Source organism: Asterias rubens, chromosome 11 (assembly GCF_902459465.1).
Source record: "Asterias rubens chromosome 11, eAstRub1.3, whole genome shotgun sequence".
Lineage (NCBI taxonomy): Eukaryota > Metazoa > Echinodermata > Asteroidea > Forcipulatida > Asteriidae > Asterias > Asterias rubens.
The window spans coordinates 7,565,845-7,584,444 of NC_047072.1; the positions used below are offsets into that span (position 1 = coordinate 7,565,845).

Sequence of the window (18,600 nt, forward strand, 5' to 3'; positions counted from 1 at the left end):
CACTTTATTGATACAAGAAGTTCAGTAACGAACGGATGATCCGAAGGCATTGATGACAGCCTGGCACCTTCTTCTCATGCCGCATGCAAGTCTTGTGATGCGCTGCTGAGGGATGGTGTTCCATTCTTCGTTATGGAACCTGGTTAGGTCAGCCACAGTTGATGTGTTGGTGGTTCTGGCGCGGACAGTGCGGCCAAGCTGGTCCCACAGATGTTCCATGGGATTCAGGTCTGGACTGTTAGCGGGCCAATCCATCAGGTGCACCCCAACATTGTTCAGGTAGTCAGTCACCAGTCAGGCTCGATGGGGGCGAGCATTGTCCTCTTGAAAGATGGCATTTGGTCCAAGAGTCTGCAAGTATGGGACTGCAATCGGCTGTAGAATATCGTCTTGCAAATACCCATCAAACAAGGTGCTTGTTTTTCAAAAGGTTATGGTTTTGTGTCTTGTGAGCTCACCGGTGCAAATCTTTGTGTAAACCATTAAGGGTTCTGAAAAGCTTGACCAGTTTGATTATTGATCATTACCTATTGACCATTTAGCACAAATAACGGTATTTTTGGCACATTTGATTTGTGACTTTGCCTCATTTTTATTTGTTTAGCCAAGTTCAGCAACATGTAATCATTGCAAATAAAGAGAAACAGTTCAGCTTTGCACTGATATATACCATATACAAAAAGAGTATTAAATAATAACAAATATACTGGATTGAAAAAAGTTTCCTTACTTTTTGTGAGCAGTTTATATAATGTTTTCTGTTTTACCTTGACAATGATGTGTTTTAGGCACTGTATACCCAGTTCTTTCGCGAGTTCTGTAAAAAACATCCACAGACAAATAACTTGAGTGTGATTTAAACCCACGACCTTTGCATTGCTAGAGCAGACGTCTTACCACTAGACAATCGAGCTAGACAATCGACAATCGTTGGCTACAGGCAGTTAAAATCCTCAGCAGCAGGTCTAACAACGATTTACTAGATGATGTTTTTTTACTTGATTTATTATCCCCAATGCAAACAAAATGTAACATCTTATTTCTGTGACAATGACTGTAGGTCTACAGGCTCGCTGTGCAGACCTCTTCTCTCAGATTGCCAATACCTCCTGCATGAGCGAAGACCCCGCCCTCCGCCCTCAGCAGACCTCAGGGGCAGGAGGCGATACGTCGTCCGTCGGTGGGAAGATGTCCCTGCGAGGGCGCTCTTCAAAAAGTCAGGGAATACGACTTCATGCAGCACATGTACTGAGTCTGGATGCAATATTGTCCATGGGGCTGGAGATGGGGAGCCACGCTGGAGAATGTTGGCAGCATATATTCAAGTGAGTATAGAGGTTCAAAGGGTGGTCAGGTTGGTGTAGTTTTGTCTCACCTCGCCTTCCACCTCTGGGACCCCATATCGAATCCCACCGGGGCACTATGTGGATTGGGTTTTCAGCCTCTATTTGACTGCGTGGGTTTTCCATGGAATAATTTTCTGGGGTTTTCCTCCCACATCTAAAACTGAATTGTTTTCATTGTCTTCTCTCTTCTCATTTGGCTCTAATAAGAGTGTTAAATTTTATATCCAAATCCACAGACACTTGTGTCCGTGAGCAAGACGCTTTACTATAATTGCTTCTCTTCACCCAGGGGAATACATGGGTACCTGTGAGGGTAGAGTTTGATATCGTGTATGAAAAAAGCCCTTGGAGCGCCATGGCAGCCTAGGGTGTATACTCCCCAGGGAGCTGAGAAAGATTAAAGGAATGCTGTTGAACCAATGACCAGTGCACTAATGCAAAGCGCATTGATATGTTAATGTAAAATGTGCTATACAGTGTATAAGAACTAGTTATTATAATTCCTAATTCATATGTTTTTGATGACTTCATCCGAACATATCATTTCAAAATGTTTGAAAATGTTTAACTATGAACAAATAGATTATGCTTATTTTGAGATAACCTCTAAAAAAATTTCCCAGGTGCTGTGCCTATGTCTCCCAGCTCGAACACTGTCACTTCAGCAGCAACAACCAGCCATCGATAGCCCTGCCCAAGGTTACCGACGCCCCTCCGAACACTCCAAATGGGGACGACTTAGAGCTCATGATGCCCTCCTATGTCCCCATCCCGTCAGCCGTGCCTGTTGCCCCGACCTTTGACGTGTCAGAAGTCATCAACAGTGAGATTGGAAAAGATACTGGGTTTGAGGTCGGGTCGGCGAGGGGAGGAATGCTGAGTGCAACGACAGCAGCAAAGGTTGTATGTGGGCTGTCTTCAGAGGTGGACAGGTTAGCACCAGAAATTGATTTTTTTTTCCTCTAAAAAAATCGTTGTGCCAGGGATTGTATACTTTTGGTAGTTGGAACCCATTATTTGTTCCAACTCTATATCATGTATATACTTAACAAGTTTAGAGAAAAACGATTATGGAAGACTGGTTTCTCAAGTTTCTTTTACCGTTATTTGTTTGCAGGTATTTTGATGAAGCGGCAAATAACTTGAATCTGAGTTCCCTGATTGCCTTTCTTCGGGAGCTGAGAGCTTCGTCCAGACATCAGCTCTACCAGAACACAACAAAACAGGTAAACTACTGCTTAAAAGTGTCAAAACATTCTTGCTTGTGTGACGTAATTGTGCTGAAAGCCACCGCCACTTTATGACCAGAAACTCCAAGGATTGCCAGAAGGGCCTTGTTTTACAAAAATTGGTTAGCAGAAATAGCATACCGGCCAAAATAACATTAAGTTGCTACCCAAAATTGTTTAAATTTATCCATACAGTTTCCCTGGGCCCAATTTCATAGAGATGCTAAGCACAAAAATTTGCTTAGCATGAAATTTCTTACTTGATAAAAACAGGATTACCAACCGAATTTCCATTTGTTGCATATTGCTTGTTACTGGTATTCAGCTGTTGTTTGCTTATCCTGAAAATCATGTGGAAATTTGGTTGGTACAATAATCCTGTTTTTATCAAGGAAGAAATTTCATGCTAAGCAAATTTTTGTGCTTAGCATCTCTATGAAATTGGGCCCTGATGGTTTATTACTTGAACTTCTATCAAACCTTTTTTTGCGAGATGAGGTCCAATGTTTGTTATGCTTGTATGACACTTTTTTCATGGTGCTGTTGCAGAATTGTTTTCTTACCCCCCCCCCCAAAAAAAAAAAATAAATAAATAAATAATAATAATAATATGAAACCATCAATATATGTTTTTGATTTTTAAACACTTGACACATCTGTGAACTCTTCTCTCAGAAAATAGTTTGGGTTTAATTGTCATTTTTCTCAACTCAAATTAAATAAGTCTTTGTTGGTCTGGCTCTACTTTAGGGTCAGAGTACCATAGCACCAACCTCCCCCAGGAAGTCTCTTAATACCTCTGGGCAGGCCAGCACCTCTCTTCTTCTATTCCGCATGGGTGATGTCATTCTCAAGTGTGCTCGTCATCCTAGCCGTCCACTGCTGCACCTCATGCAGGCCTGGAGTGTAGTGGCACCACACTTTATTGAGGTATGTTCCCAACTACTTACTAATAGATTTTCATTTGTTTGAAACATTCCATTGGGTGTGTTCGATTAGCTTCCCTGGGTTTTTCCATCGCGGTGCTCACTCGGGGGAGCCCCCGATAAGAGCTAAACGAACGATCTCTCACCGCTCTCGTAGTGACGTCATGCACCTCGGGTCACCCCCAAGTCACCCACTCCACAAGTAGGGCACTGGGGGCTGACCCGGGTGAGCCCCTGGAATGAAGTCAAAGCTATTCAAACGTACCGGGGGCAGACCAGGGTTGACCTAGGGAAGCTAAACGAACGCACCCATTATCACCCACAGTAATTATTTTCAAAACATTTTGAGCAGTGGGCATGTTAATAAGCAATTTATGTCGATAGATTTAAAAGACGGGTCTGATTAGGCTACAGCAACAGATTCTCCTGCTCTAACCTCATGAATTGTTCCTCTTTATATTTCCTGCAGGCTGCCTGCCACAGGGACCGTCATGTCTCCAAGCAGGCCATTATATCCATCCATGATGTCTTGACGGAGCTCCTGTCAGTCAAGATGGAGCATCCTTACTTCAACTTCCATGAGGCCCTCCTCAAGCCTTTTGAGAGCCTTCTGTGTCTTGAGCTGTGTGATGAGGACGTTCAAGACCAGGTAGGAATAATCAGAGTCCAATATCGATGACTATTGGACGCTTTGCTCATTTGTCCAAACAAGGCAAGGTTGTGTCATGGCGGAAAAGAAGTATTTTCTTTAATTTTTTTTTTTAAGAGACTATAGAAAACTGCAGTTTGTTCAGCTTGTACAAAGCTAGGCAACAAATACCAAACTGATTAAGATCAAAGCTTGGTTCACGTGTAAGCGAATTTCAGTTATGCAACAATCTGTATGCGCCATTTTTCCATTTGTGGCGCAAGAAATTTTGTGAAGTATGAACCGGGCTTTACTCAGAAAGTCTGAAGGTGCTTACAGCAAGCCTCACCATGCAAAGCTTTAACATGTACATCTTCATTCTATTGAAACTCTTCAGGTTGTGTCTTCCATATGCGAGACTGTAGAAGCCTCCTTCGCCAACATCAAGTCCGGCTGGCGGCCACTGTTTGGGGCCCTCCGTGCCGTGCGAGTCTACAAGCACCAGTTGACCGATAACATGGACGAGGAGACCACAGATCGTACCGAGCACCCTCTAGCCCCGTTGTTCAATGTGTTTGAAGCCTTTTTGAATACAGACAACGTTGCAGTGTTCGCCAACGCCGCTGTTGACTGCATACTGTGCCTTTTGAAATTTCTCAGGGGTTCTGGTAAGACTTTTTTCAAACTTACATTTTCTTAAGACTTCGGAGGGTTGAAGCGTTTATTTTTGTAAAAACTCTTTTATTCCATTCCATTTTAAAGCCATTATACACTTTCGGAACAGAAAAAAAAAAAAAAGTTCACAGATTTACAAATAACTTACAGGTTTAACAGAAGGTAATGGTGAAAGACTTCTCTTGAAATATTATTCCATGAAATGCTTTACTTTTTGAGAAAACATTAAAACAATTATCAATTCTCGACAACGAGAATTGCGGATTATAGTAAACACATGTCATGACACGGCGAAACGTGCGGAAACATAGGTGGGTTTTCCCGTTATTTTCTACCAACTCCGATGACTGATTGAGCCTAAATTTTTCACAGGTTTGTTATTTTATATATAAGTTGTGATACACGAAGTGTGGGCCTTTGGACAATACTGTTTACCGAAAGTGTCCAATGGCTTCAAGTATATTTGCTTGTGTTTTTTTTCTTCAAAACAATCCCTAAGTGTGATTTAAATGTTTTCAGAATGTGAATTAAAGATTTAATTGTGAAAAATTGTGTACATTTTCATGGATGATAAAGACTTTCAAAAAGCCATTCTCAAGTAAGATTTAAATAATGTCTGGTACAGTGATGTCACAGCAGACCTCTTAAAATTAAATTCCAATCATGGGTAAGTTTATGCTAGAATACCTAACAGTGGTGAACACCCATACACAATTTTGTTTGAATTTGTATGGCACAATAGTTCCAGGATGTGCCTATCTCCTGGTACGGTTGCCGTACAAAATCTTTCCCCGAACCATGTGATGTAGCAGAACTGTCTTTAGTCTTGGAAATCCAATTTTAGTGTTCATTTGTGACCAAACAAGTAGTTGTACCACACATTAAAAAAAAATCTTCCTCGCCAATGTGTTATTGATACAGAATAATAAAATATATGTAGATACATCACATGTACCTGGCTTTTCCCCTTTATTGCGTTTGATGAAGTAACTGTTGCTCTAAAAGCTTATGTAGTGTTTTTAATGTACTGTGATAGTCTTCTAGTACCTTCCTTGTTTGATACGTATTACGTATAAATGAGACCCATGAGTTTAACATTTGTTTTCTTTTCAGGATGTACCAATACATCAGATAACTTGTCACCAAGTTCCTCTGACCCTCCCTCGCCTGAAAGTCATGCAAAGACCCTCGACCTGTGCTTCCCAGCTCTCAACTACCTTCATCGCTGCCACAAGATCCTCGCCTCCATCTACACTATGCCAGCTTGCCCGATCTTCCGTGGGGCGCAGTCCATCAAGTTAGGGGCGCAGGAAGTTGTCCCTGATGATCCCTTGACCCCGACGTTCCAATCGGGAGGACAGGCGTTTCGCCGGGCTAGCAGTAAGGATGAGGATCTCTTTGAGCCGGTGATGGCAGAGCAGGTGGATGATGCAACAGGGATCAGTAGGGTCTGGTTCCTTCTGCTGGAGGGTCTGGCAGGAGCCGTGTCGACATGTCCACGGCAGCACCAACCTCAGACACTAGAGCTGCTTTTTGAGCTGCTGCGATCAGTTCTGTCTGTTCCAGGTGAAAATTTTTAATTTCTTATAAGTTGTCAATAGTGTTAATGTTTTATGAAATGATATATGTGATTTATTGTTGTACTCTCAACAAAGTTATGGGCATTTGGGTTCGATTTTCCCAGAAGATTACACACAAAAAAGCACTTGTTTCCAATACCAGGTAAAAGTGTTATTGACTTTCTCTGTCCTTTTTTAATCTACGTGTTGTGCCCAAATTGTGCCCACTGTTTTGCCTGAATTTGGGCGGGCAGTCTTACGCCTATGGTCTTCAGGCCTAGGCAATGAAGGCAGTTGCCTCCGTGCCCCCTGGTCATTGCCTTGGTGCCGTAAAAATGCTCCAGTAGAAGTTAAACATTTCCTTACAGGGGTGCCCTTTACCAAGGAGAAAAAGCCTTTGTGTCCTTGCCCTTTCAAAAACAAAGCATACAGGCCTGGGTCTTAGTTATTGTAAAATGTACTTTCGTCTCATTTTCAGGTCCGCAATTTGCTGTATTTGCCGTCTCGGAGCTCCTTCTACCAATGTTACACTCCTGGGTTCAGCGTAGTCGACAGTTTGCCTCCGTCTGGGAAGCTACTGCAGCCAACTTCAAGCATGCGTGCGGTCTGTCCACAGACCTTGTGGTGGAATACGTTGTGCACTTTGTGAAAATGGACATGCCCATGACAGGACTGTACTCCATGCTACGCCAGATGCTGGATGTGCTGATCGAGTGTGTTGGGCAACCTAATGAGTCCGTGTCCAGACTAGGCTGCTCCTGTATCAGGTATTATGGAAACATATGCTGTCTTTGAACACTTAATATTTCTCTGACAACCATTTACAAACAGCATGGCTATGGCTAGATTTCATTGTCATCGTGCATTGAAGTATAGTACGTCCTTAAGCAACACCCTTAGCAACATTCATAGCCATAACCATAGCCCCCAATTTTTTTGCGGTTGTACTGTCTCCATATGAAGGTTAAATTGTTTGACCTGACTGCAGCCACTTGGGCTATGGCGAATTGGCGGCTACAGGTACGGCTAGATTTCGACATCGTCGTCATGCATTGAAGTGTTGTACATCCAAACACCCCAACAATCGTAGCTGTAATCATAGACCCCCAATTCAAATATGGCAATACTTCCTCCATATGAAGGTCAAATTGTTTGAACTAACTCTACTTCTCATGTTCCCCTTCACCCAGGGGTATAAATGGGTACCTGCCAGGGTAGAGGTTGATATAATGTATGAAAAAACCACTAGCGCCACACGGCTGCTCAGGGCTGTGTTCATGTACTTCCCAGGGAGCTGAGAAAGATTTATGGATGTTATTGTCCCAATGACCAGCCGTCGATTTCACCAACCTCTTCCTAACTTAGGATTAATCTTAGGACTTAGGACGAGTCCCAGCCTTGCACTGTAGCATGCAGACCTTAAAATTAGTCCGAACTCGAGATAGGGTTAATCCTAGTGTTTCGTGAAATCGACTGCAGGGCACTTATGTAAAGTGCATTGAAACGGTTATTGTAAAATGTGCCATCTAATAACTAGTTATTCTCTCCTCCCCAGACACTTACTACTGAGTGCAGGTCCTTCATTCACCCACGACATGTGGACGGTGGCATGCTTAGCGATGCAGCGTGCCATAGCCATGAGTCTACGCAACCTGAAGCTCCTGATGTCGTGTTTCCAGCCGTGGTCCGATGACTTCATGGGTGATATCTGCCAGGTGAAGGTTGCTGCCAGGAGGGACGTGAGTGAGCTGGAGTACTTAAGGCTGCAGCAGTTGGCTCAACAGGTGGGTGTGGTTTCTTGTGTACCTTGAATACTTATCACCTCAAGAAGAGCAACTGGCCTAGCCTTTTTGAGGTATGGCGGACACAATGCTACAACACTGTAAAGTTGTGGTAAATTTGTGCGTATTGACCATAGAAATAGAACGTATGTTATTCAGTGAAGTGCGCATTTTAGGCGACGTGGCGTTTACACGTAAACCTAATGACCACCAACATGGTGAGCATGGCATCAGTCGCGGCGTGTGACGCGCGCGTATCACGTCCGCCATACCTCAAAAAGGCTTATGGAAAGACCTGTGTGAATGTGTGAATAAAATATATTTTTGGTTTTTACCCTAACACCAATATCTGTAAGCACGGTATACTCAGCTGATAGAATACCCGCTGCTAAAATATGGATTCAAACTGCCTCTATATCTACCGGGCAATCTCGGTGGTCTGGTTGGTTTGTAACGGCTCTAGAACTACAAAGGTCGAGGGTTCAAAATCCCATAATGAGTAATATTTCTGGTTTTTTTTTTACAGAATTTAGATATTACTGAGTATACAGTGCTATTCATCGGTGGAAGGGTGAAACCAAATAGCTATTCTTATTTAAAGGATTTGGGTACTTTTTCAAAATGTCCATAGATTTACATTTAACTTACAGGGTTTGAAGATAATGATAGTGGAAAGCTTCCCTTCAAATAGTACTTACTGAGATGCTGAATTTTTTGAGAAATGACTAAAACAATGTAATGAAAATACGCTTGTAAATGCTTAAAATAATTTTGGTCTCATGAGACCAAAATTATTTTCATGACATTGTTTTACTCATTACCCAAAAATTACAGCACCTCAGCACGTAATATTTTCAGGGAAGCTTTCTACTATCAGTATCTTCAAGCTGTAAGTTTAGTGTAAACTGTGGACATTGTGTTTTTTGTCCTACAAAAAGTACATACACCCTTTAAATCCCAATGCAAATTCAACATCTATTAAATATTTGCGGTACCAACACTACTCAAGCGAGATTTACACATGGTGCTACCGCAAACCTCAACTGATTATACTCCCACCATACAAAGTTTTAACTCCTACTAATTGTCTTGTAGGTATTTCTGTTGGAGTCTCAACGCACTGGAACTGTTGATGTTGACAATGATTCCAACCGGTCCTTCATTTTTATCATCTATCCGCCCGACATAGACCTGAATACAAGCATAGACCAGATCAAGAGCAGGTGAGGCATTTATATAAAAAGCAGAGTGATTTGTTGAAAAAAAGTTTGAAATTTTCAGTTTAAAGTCAGTAAATTAACTTGTTAAAAGCCCAGTTCATACTTTCTGTGAACGCAGATGCAATTTTAGTGACGCAAAATTTGGTACACCCTGTTTTATAGGTGTGAAATTTAACTTATAACCTATGATTGACATTCTTAAACTCTACTCTGCGGTAGTAGAGAAGTCTCACGAATTCCAAAAAATCTACTCTGCGTTTGTTGACAAGAAAAGAACATAATCTACCCAGCAAGTATATGCACATGGTGTTACCGCAAACCAAATATACATTATTGACACCTCTCCATGCAATGCCTCAATGCTTGCATAGCTAAGACTTGCCTTGTTTTGTATCTTTATTTTTTGAATCTAGGGTGTCCTTCAGAGGTGTTGTCCTGGGTCTGCTTGCCCATCAGCTCCTCATCCAGACCCTAGGGACAATCTTCCTCTACGGAGCCGAGAACCAAACCAGCAGGGAGCAAAATATGATTGCTACACCAAGCAGTGTTCCACAGCATGGTACAACGCTCGGTCAGGAACCAGACCCGGACCTCACGGACAACTCTCTGCCTGGCCTTCTAGCGTACCTCTCACCAAAGAATCTGGGGCTTCTGTTGGAGTGTTTCGTCCAGTCGTACCAGACAGCTTGCGACTTCAACAGCCGTCCTGGGCTTAAGTTTCTTCTACAGAAAGTGGCTAAGTTTGAGGTGGCCGTCAACTTGTACTGGCAGGCTGGGGTAAGTTTCACGTTTTACCTGCACACTTTGCTGGAGCTTTGCCACCATGCCAGTGGGGAGAAACTAACACTTGATCACATCAAGACTCTAGTGAGACAGCGTGTCGGGGAAGATTGTCGGCCGTATTCTCCCAAACCGGTCAATAAGAGGGTGAGCTTTGAGAACCCTCTATCTGAGTATGAGCACGTCGGGGATGGCGTCAAGAGAGAGCGGTCCGATACTGACAATAGCATCTCTAGCAGGGGCAGTGAGGGAAGCCTTCAGCTACTGTGCGACTTAACATTCTACCCTTCTATTCAAAACCCCAATCCTGACTGGATTGTTCGCCGCCTTCATGGCATCTGTAATGACATCTGTGCCTCCTACATTCAAATGTACCTTGATCAGCAAGGAAACATGGTGGACATATCGCGGATCAATGAGCAGCCACTGTTCTTCCTTGTCGCTCCAAAATCTCCTGAGGTACCCTCTAAGCCGAGCGAGTTCTTCGGCTTCGATGAAGGCGACGATGAGGAGGAAAGTGAAAATGAGGATAAGGACAGCGAGAATGAAGGGAAATCCCCAACCCCTAAGGATACAAGCCCAAAGTTTGCTTCTCACTGGACTCCCAAGATCAAATCTGATTCCCATGAAGAGGAGAGCGTTGTCGACGTCATGGAGGAACACTTGAACAAGAAGTCAGGAGATTCAAAGAAGAAGGGTGAGAGTGTCTACACCGTTGCGTCGCGGAAGACAATCAAGAGCTTGATGCAGGAGTACAAGAAGAGGAAGACGCAGCATTCCAGATCTGTCTTCGTCAAGAAGCCGACTTACAAAGAGCTGAAATACACTCAGATGCTTGAGAGACGGGATGCTGCTGCTTCCACCGGATCGTCTCATGAGGAGCGGCAGCGGCACCAGCAGATCAAGGATGAGCAGAGATCTTCGATCACGCGAGACAGCGAGGCAGAGATCAATACGTGGAGCGACATGGTGCACACCATGCTTCAGCTGCTGCAGCTGCTTCCAGACTCCCACTTCCAAGCCCTTCTGCCTGCCGTGTTTCCTGGTATCAACCAGCTCATCAGGCATGTCCTGGATGACAGGGTAAGGCAGGCGGTGGTAGAGTTCATGGATAGAGTGGCTCATCTCTATGAAATTCTCTGAGTCGAGATCTAAGCCTTTCAGACATAGGCCCTTTTCAAACTACGGCTTAGGCTTTGGATTCGTCTTCAGGCTCTGCCCTCTCGTCTAAAACCCTGAGTGCATATGCTAAGTATGCGCAATTGTCAAAACAACGGCGAGGCCATGCTAACCTGAGCCCAATCCAAAGCAGAAGCCATGGTCTGAGTTTGTGGCTATGGCTGTTGCTAAGGGTGATGCAATAGGTCTCTTAAAGTGGCAATAAAGCCACAGCTGTTAAATGGGACTGAGGCCTCACACTGTTTACGTGTTGTAAGGTCACTCAATTCACACATGGGCACACTGACAACATTGGCACTCTTAAATCAAAAGCACATTGTTTTCAAACCCACCACGGTTTGGGTGGTTGGATTTATTCTGTGTGGCACACTTTGAAAAATTATACTTAATATTTTACTGCTTTTAATGTGAAGGTACACGTTTGGTAATTACTCAAAACAAATTAACTTAAAAACTGACTTGGTAACGAGCATTGGAGAGCTGTTGATAGTGTAAAACATTGTGGGAAACGACTCCCTCTGAAGTAATGTAGTTTTTGAGAAAGAGGTTATTTCTCACTAAAATAATAAAAGACTGCTAGCTAGAAGTCTTTTATTCCTATCTGAAAGCTCACAAATTCGTCCAACAGGGGTGTTTTTTCTTTCATCATTTTCTCGCAACTTCGATGACCGATTGAGCCTAAATTTTCACAGGTTTGTCATTTTATGCATATGATGGCATACACCAAGTGAGAAGACTGGTCTTTGACAATTACCAAACGTGTACCTTCCTTTTAAAGTGAAATCACTAGTTTAAATATATGGAATTCAAATCATCATCAGGATTTACAAAGCCTGTCTTTTCTTCTATTACTAGTTCTTCACTTAAATTCAGGGTATTTGTAAAGTAAGAAAGTTTATCATAGGTTATCAAAATCTGTAGTTGATAGTGACCATAAAGGGAATTTGATCTGTAAATGCGTGCATTCTGTTTGAGACTCACATAAGCGGTTCATTCCTATACTTTATTTTTTATTCAGTATCACTTTGGGTTTTTTCAAACAGAATTTATTTGTCACCAAAGCGAACATTTAATCTGTAATAAGGAAAAGTGTAGGAAATGGCAATGACAAACATCTTGCAGCCAATTAGAAAGCTCAGTTAACTTCCCGTTGTTTGAACCACCCACCTTGGGTTTAATGTGATGGCATTCTACCAATTGAGCTTTCTAGCCTTACATGTACGGTCTCCCCATTTTGTCAATATCTTGTTTGGCAGTCAGAAGCCATACTATAAATTCCATCCAAAAGACTTGAAAATGCAAGTCAAACTGTTGAAGATGTTTGTAGCCAATAGGGTTTATTTTGTCCTGCTCTTTTTGCCAAAAAAAACAGTATTTATTGAAGGGTCCTTGAAAAGTTGTTGTCGTTGTGCCGAAAATACAGTGAAATTATCATTACTCTTGATCTGGGATAGATTAATTTGAAACGATTTAATAATAATTTATGAATCTCACAGACATGGACAGTGAGTTTAGGGTTAACTTACTCCATTGTTTTTAGCGATAAGGGATTGTCAAGTTATATTCACTTCGGGGTTAAGGTCTAGAAGACTGTGAGAACAAGGTTGTTATCACCATGACTACTGAAATCTGTAAATACACAATGTTCTCAATTTGTATGTGAAAGTCCACGCTTCATAATTAAACAAATAATGAAGAATGTATATTAGCTGAAGCAAATGACTAGTGCCAAGCTATTGAAATTATTAAATTTAGTTATTTATTTATGTGCAATTGAAGCTTTTATGATTACCATAAATTGTTTGACAAATGATTGTCAAGGTTAATTTAGAAGAGTATAAATTAATAAGTTTAGTTGCTTTATAATAAAGCGAGTTAACACTCAATTGCCCTTTTCACACTACTCTATTCCCGGGCAACAACGGCCCGCCCATTTACACTTTGGTTGCTTTAATCCTGCCAAAAGGGCATACTCCCTGCCCAGGAGTGGTTAAACCCTGGGTTAATCTTACAGGGAAGGTACATGTTTGGTAATTACTCAAAACAATTATGAACTTAAAAACTGACTTGGTAACGAGCATTGGAGAGCTGTTGATAGTATAAAACATTGTGAGAAACAGCTCCCTCTGAAGTAGCATAGATTTTGAGAAAGAGGTAATTTCTCACTTTCCTATCTGAAAACACACAAATTCGTCCAACAAGGGTGTTTTTTCTTTCATCATTTTCTCCCAACTTCGACGACCAATTGAGCTCAAATTTTCACAGGCTTGTTATTGTATACCTATGTTGGGATACACCGAGTGGGAAGACTGGTCTTTGACAATTACCAAATGGTACAGTGCCTTTAAAGCATGCAACCTAAACCCTGTGCAATAGGGACCTAGGCGGGGACAGTGTAAAAGTGCACAGGAGAGCAACCAGAGGGTAAAAAAACACGGGTTTCGCCAGGGCTGTATGCCATGGGGAATAAGATATATAGTGTAAATAGGGCTTGAGATTTGGTTTAAATTAGATGTGTTAGATTTTAAAGTAAGATCTGTCTAATTATGAAATATAAATGTATTTAATTTGTCTTATTACTTGCATGCTTCATGTAGTATTGGTTATTAGAAAACACTGCAAATCTGATTCTTACACTATCCACTTTAACCAAAATAAAAATTATATTGGTTGATCCTTCAATGGATAGGCAAGGGGTTCAATGCCAAAACAATAACGACATTTCACAATACTGGGGGAGGGTGTTCATATGGCATTTTAAGGGTACTGCATAGGCCCTGTACATAATACGAGATGCTTAAGCTGAAGTTTGCGCATGTCTACTGATATGCCTCCTTTGGCCTCGGTGAGGGCACTTTTTTTTAAAGAGTGTGACGTCATTTGCAAGGAGTCTATTAGTATTTTTTTTGAAGTGTTACTTCATTTTAAATATCTTGGATTGTGAAATATTGTCTTAGCATTAATCTGAGGTTCAGTAATAATTTTGATTGTAGTGTGGAGAAACAAAATCTAAATCTAAAACTCTTCTTTTTCTTTCAATTGTATTTAAAAGCTTTTGAAGAATTGTCAGACTATCTATATACATTGCTGTTGGTTTACACTTTAAGGGTTTGCACATCATCCTTTTTTTTTGGAGGGGGGGAGGGGGGCTTGTCTGTATTGTTTATTTTTAATTATATTTTGTTAAATTTTATTATTTTACTCATTAGTTTTATTTGTATTAGTTGTCCTTCTACAGCCCTTTTGAAGGGATAGGAGGGGCAGATTGGAATTGCCAAAGCATTATATATCTGTTGAAGTCGTTTACTGTTGGCTCCATCAAGTTAAATTATGACTCTGCATTCATATTAAAACTGTTAAGTTAGTACTATTTATTTAGATATTGCTGCACTTATTTTCAAATTTAATTAGCAAAGTGTTTGCTAGCACGGTAGAGCATTAAAAAATTTCTTTCAAGAACACATTGTGTATGGTCCGTTACCTTAATTAGTTGTTGTTGTTTTGATTTTAAGCTCGGTTCATACTTCCTGCGATTGCGAATGCGATACGAATGTTGACGTCACAAATTCGCATCGAAAAATTCGCAGCAGTTCAACTCTGCTCAACTCACTTGCGAATATCGGTGCGAAAGGAGGGTTGTGACGTCAAACTCGCTTCGCATTCGCAGGAAGTATGAACCGGGCTTAAGGCTGTATCCGAATGGTGGCTACAGCTTCGGCTATGGCTAGATTTGCACGCACCATGCATTGAGAAGTACAGGGTGTCCATAGCAACAGCCGTAGCCGGGGCTGTTGCAGCCAATTTGTATAGGCCTAGAATGTCTTATATACGCACCATGGCCAAATTTCATAGAGTTGTTTAAGAAACAAGAATTCTTACAATTTTCTGCTAAGCAGAAATGAGTAGGCAGTTACAATTGTACATGTGACATTACAGTTTGGCTGGTAACCTTATTCTGGTAAGCATAATTTTGTTGTGCTAAGCTACCTTTTGTGCTTGAGCAGCTCTATGAAACCTAGCCCAAACTTCAGACTGTTATTACTTCACTCTTCAATTCTTTTCACTCTTCAATTCTTCGAGTTCTAGAAAGGAAATTCAATTAAACCATATTTTACCAGTTATTAGGGTCTACAATCAATTGATTAAATAGAAAACATTAATTATCTGCAAACACCTGAGCCACTAAAACTTTCCTCCATGCTAAAACCAACATCTTAAAGTTTCTATGTGTTTAGTGGAATGAAGGCTTCAGCAATTGCATGAAACTTAAAGGGAAAAAAAATAATGAACTGAAATCCTTTAGACTAGGGGGGAGGAGGGTGGGGGGGGGGGTCTTGCAAAGAGTGACAGCCCCTCCCACCACTCGGGACAAATACCTGAGCCACTTAAACCAACCTCTTACAGTTTCTATGTGTTTAATATTGAAATTAGTGGAATGAAGGCTTCCAAGTGCAGAAACAGAGTCTATGTTCCAAAAGAAAAGTAAATGTTGCTTTCAATAATTGATCTGAAATGTCCCGAGTGGTGGGAGGGGCTGCCACTCTTTGCAAGACCCCCCCCCCCCCCATCTAAAGGATTTCATTATGTTAGGTGTTTCTTTCTTTAATTTCATGCAATTGCTGTTATTTAAGGATTCTTTCAAGTTGATACATCAAGTTATTTCCACGGACCTATATTTGATAAAACTGTTGCAGCCAAAGTTGCTTGGAGGGTGAACATTTGTGGGGAAAAGATGTACCTTTGAAGACTATTATTTATTCAGCTGCAGTTAGGAGCGAGTGAGATTTTAGAATTTGATGCATACAACTTTTCAGTCAAGTCTGAGGGAAATGATCGTTTTCATTCAAGGCTGGAGAATCGATTAGAGTATCTAATAATCAAATATGATCTTTGGTTCGACTCTCTTTCTTTTATACAAATATTTGGGTGGCATATAAAGATTGGTCTAAGCGGCTCTATGTACACCGTTTATGTGAGCTAACATTTATTGCTAAACGGCACATGCACAAAACAAAGTCACGAGAAAATGCTTTTGGAAGGACTTGGGACTTTTTAGACCCAAGGTTAATGCCCCCCCCCCCCCCCCCGCAACACCAAAAATACATACCCTTGCGGGCAGTTACGGCTTAAAACTTCTTTTGTTCAGTTATTCCCTTTTCTGAAGAAATCCTCTGTGGGTAGCACTAGCACAAAAATCCAGAGTTAAGTTTTCGTGCGAAAGGGCACCCCCCCCCTCCCAATTGTTTCTCATGCTTGCCTCTATAGGTCTGTATGTTGAATGTCTTTTCGGTTTGGTGCAATTACGCGTTGTAGCCAATCTCTCGGGTTTAGGTTTAAGAAAACGTACTTATGATTAATACACACTTTAATTAATACTTAGGTGATACCAAGTTAGTGGAGATTGCATATTATCTTCATTCCCATCGTCTTGGACAGGTTTTAAGAACCTCTGATGTAATGGTTAAATTTGTATTTGACAAAACAAAATATTTCTTTTCGGTTTTATTTTCAAGTCGTCATTGGTTCTAACATGTTATCCTGACAAATATTGAAATTGCAACAGTGCGCATGGGTTGGGGCGGGGGGGGGGGGGGGTAGGCAGGGGCTACTTTTAAAAAGCTGTATTTACGGGACTTGATCTTAGGTGGACTTATTTCTCTTGGGCCTGGTCTTGGTATGGTCTATAATAAATAATTGATTAAATACACATTGAATAAGGTACAACTATTTCTTGAAGCAATAACAAAATACGGCTGTTTTAAACCAATTTGAACCTGTTTAAACAACCCTTCATCGGAACCCCCCCCCCCCCCCTTAACTCTAGGGCTTTGGGGTTAGGGTTTTAGTTGGGGTGAGGGTTTTGGTGTGTCGGAACATAGATGTGGAGAAACAAACGGGTGCCTATATAAGTAGAGGTGTAACCGTTTAACATATGCTGTTTTCTATTATTTTCTGTTTCGTTATTTTTAGGTGACTGGAATATAATTTGATGGCCCCATCCTAAGACTGTTGAATTTAAACATTTATTTTAGGTTCTAACCCCGATGATTAATACAGTTCTTATTTGTTTAAACACAGTTTTTTGTGCTTAATTCTTAGGACAAATAAAGAACTAATTTGATCAATTTGAGGCTCTGGTTGGTCAGTACAAAAACTTTGTATAATTTCGATTATGTTAATGATTATGTGGTTAGCGAATTGGTGACTGCTAGGTTCCGAAAACCCAAGATGTTTAGGGTTAGCGTTTAAGGGGTTAGGGTTAGAAAAATACATTGGGGTGTCGGAACATATGGGTGTAACTGTTTAATTAACTAAACATAATCTTCAAGCAAACTAAGTGAGAATAGGGCTTATAGGACCATGGTCAAATAAAACAAAAACCTTTACTTATTAAAACGATTGTGTATTTCTATTTATTTCTATGTGGTTTTGTTTCTGTAATATTGCTCTAATAAAAAGATTATGTTTTTTATCTGGGTAAGGGTTAGTTAGGGTTAACGTTTGGAACTGAGGATACTACCTGCCAACCTCAAAATTATCAATGTTATTATCAACTACAAAATGCTTGATTTTTAATTAGAAACCTAAATTAAACTTTTTAGTTTTGGGCTGAGCTACTAAAACATGGTGTATTTGGATAAAATCAAAAATTTACATTTTAACAAAGTGGGAATTCTGGTTTAAAGCACCATGAACTATGGTCAAATAAGATAAAAACCTTTACTTATTAAAACGATTGTGTATTTCTATTTATTTCTATGTGGTGTTTGGTTTCTGTAATATTGCTCTAATAAAAAGGTTATGTAGACTGTGGCAATATGGAGTTGGGCTGGAACCGTTTGAATTAAATTTTGAAACTATTTGTTTTTCTTTTTCTGGATAAGGGTTAGGGTTAATGCTTTAAACTGAAGATCCTACCTGCCAACCACAAAATGCTTTATTTTAATCAGAAATCTAGTTTTAAACTAGTTATTTTTGGGCTGAAGTACTAAAACATGGTGTATTTGGGTAAAAATTCAAAATTAACATTTTAACAAAGTGTGAATGGTTAAAAGCACCATGAACTATGGTCAAATAAAATAAAAACTTTGACTATTAAAACGTATGTGTATTTCAATTTTTTTTTCCGATGTGGTTTTGGTTTCTGTAATTTCTCCAATAAAAAGGTTATGCTGAGACTGAGGCAATGTGGAATTTGGCTATAACCGTTTGGAATAAATTTTGAAATTAAAGAAAAATTTCATGGTAAGGGTTAGGATTAACGGTTGGAACTGGGG

The 18,600-nt window shown here is 40.7% G+C and overlaps 1 protein-coding gene across 5 annotated transcripts in view; it reads left to right on the forward strand.

Annotated features, from left to right (window-relative positions):
• The window catches only part of LOC117296556 (brefeldin A-inhibited guanine nucleotide-exchange protein 3-like), a 38,074-nt gene extending 26,271 nt beyond the window's left edge, over nt 1-11,803 (forward strand). For all 5 annotated transcript variants that reach the window (XM_033779537.1, XM_033779541.1, XM_033779542.1 and 2 more), the window contains 11 exons: nt 1,061-1,325; nt 1,970-2,278; nt 2,464-2,572; nt 3,326-3,505; nt 3,971-4,150; nt 4,527-4,797; nt 5,918-6,370; nt 6,842-7,130; nt 7,919-8,147; nt 9,240-9,367; nt 9,778-11,803. In XM_033779537.1, coding sequence (XP_033635428.1) covers nt 1,061-1,325; nt 1,970-2,278; nt 2,464-2,572; nt 3,326-3,505; nt 3,971-4,150; nt 4,527-4,797; nt 5,918-6,370; nt 6,842-7,130; nt 7,919-8,147; nt 9,240-9,367; nt 9,778-11,287 — 3,923 coding nt within the window. In that variant the 3' untranslated portion in view covers nt 11,288-11,803. The remainder of the gene's footprint in view (nt 1-1,060; nt 1,326-1,969; nt 2,279-2,463; nt 2,573-3,325; nt 3,506-3,970; nt 4,151-4,526; nt 4,798-5,917; nt 6,371-6,841; nt 7,131-7,918; nt 8,148-9,239; nt 9,368-9,777) is intronic.
• Nucleotides 11,804-18,600: the final 6,797 nt, after the last annotated feature.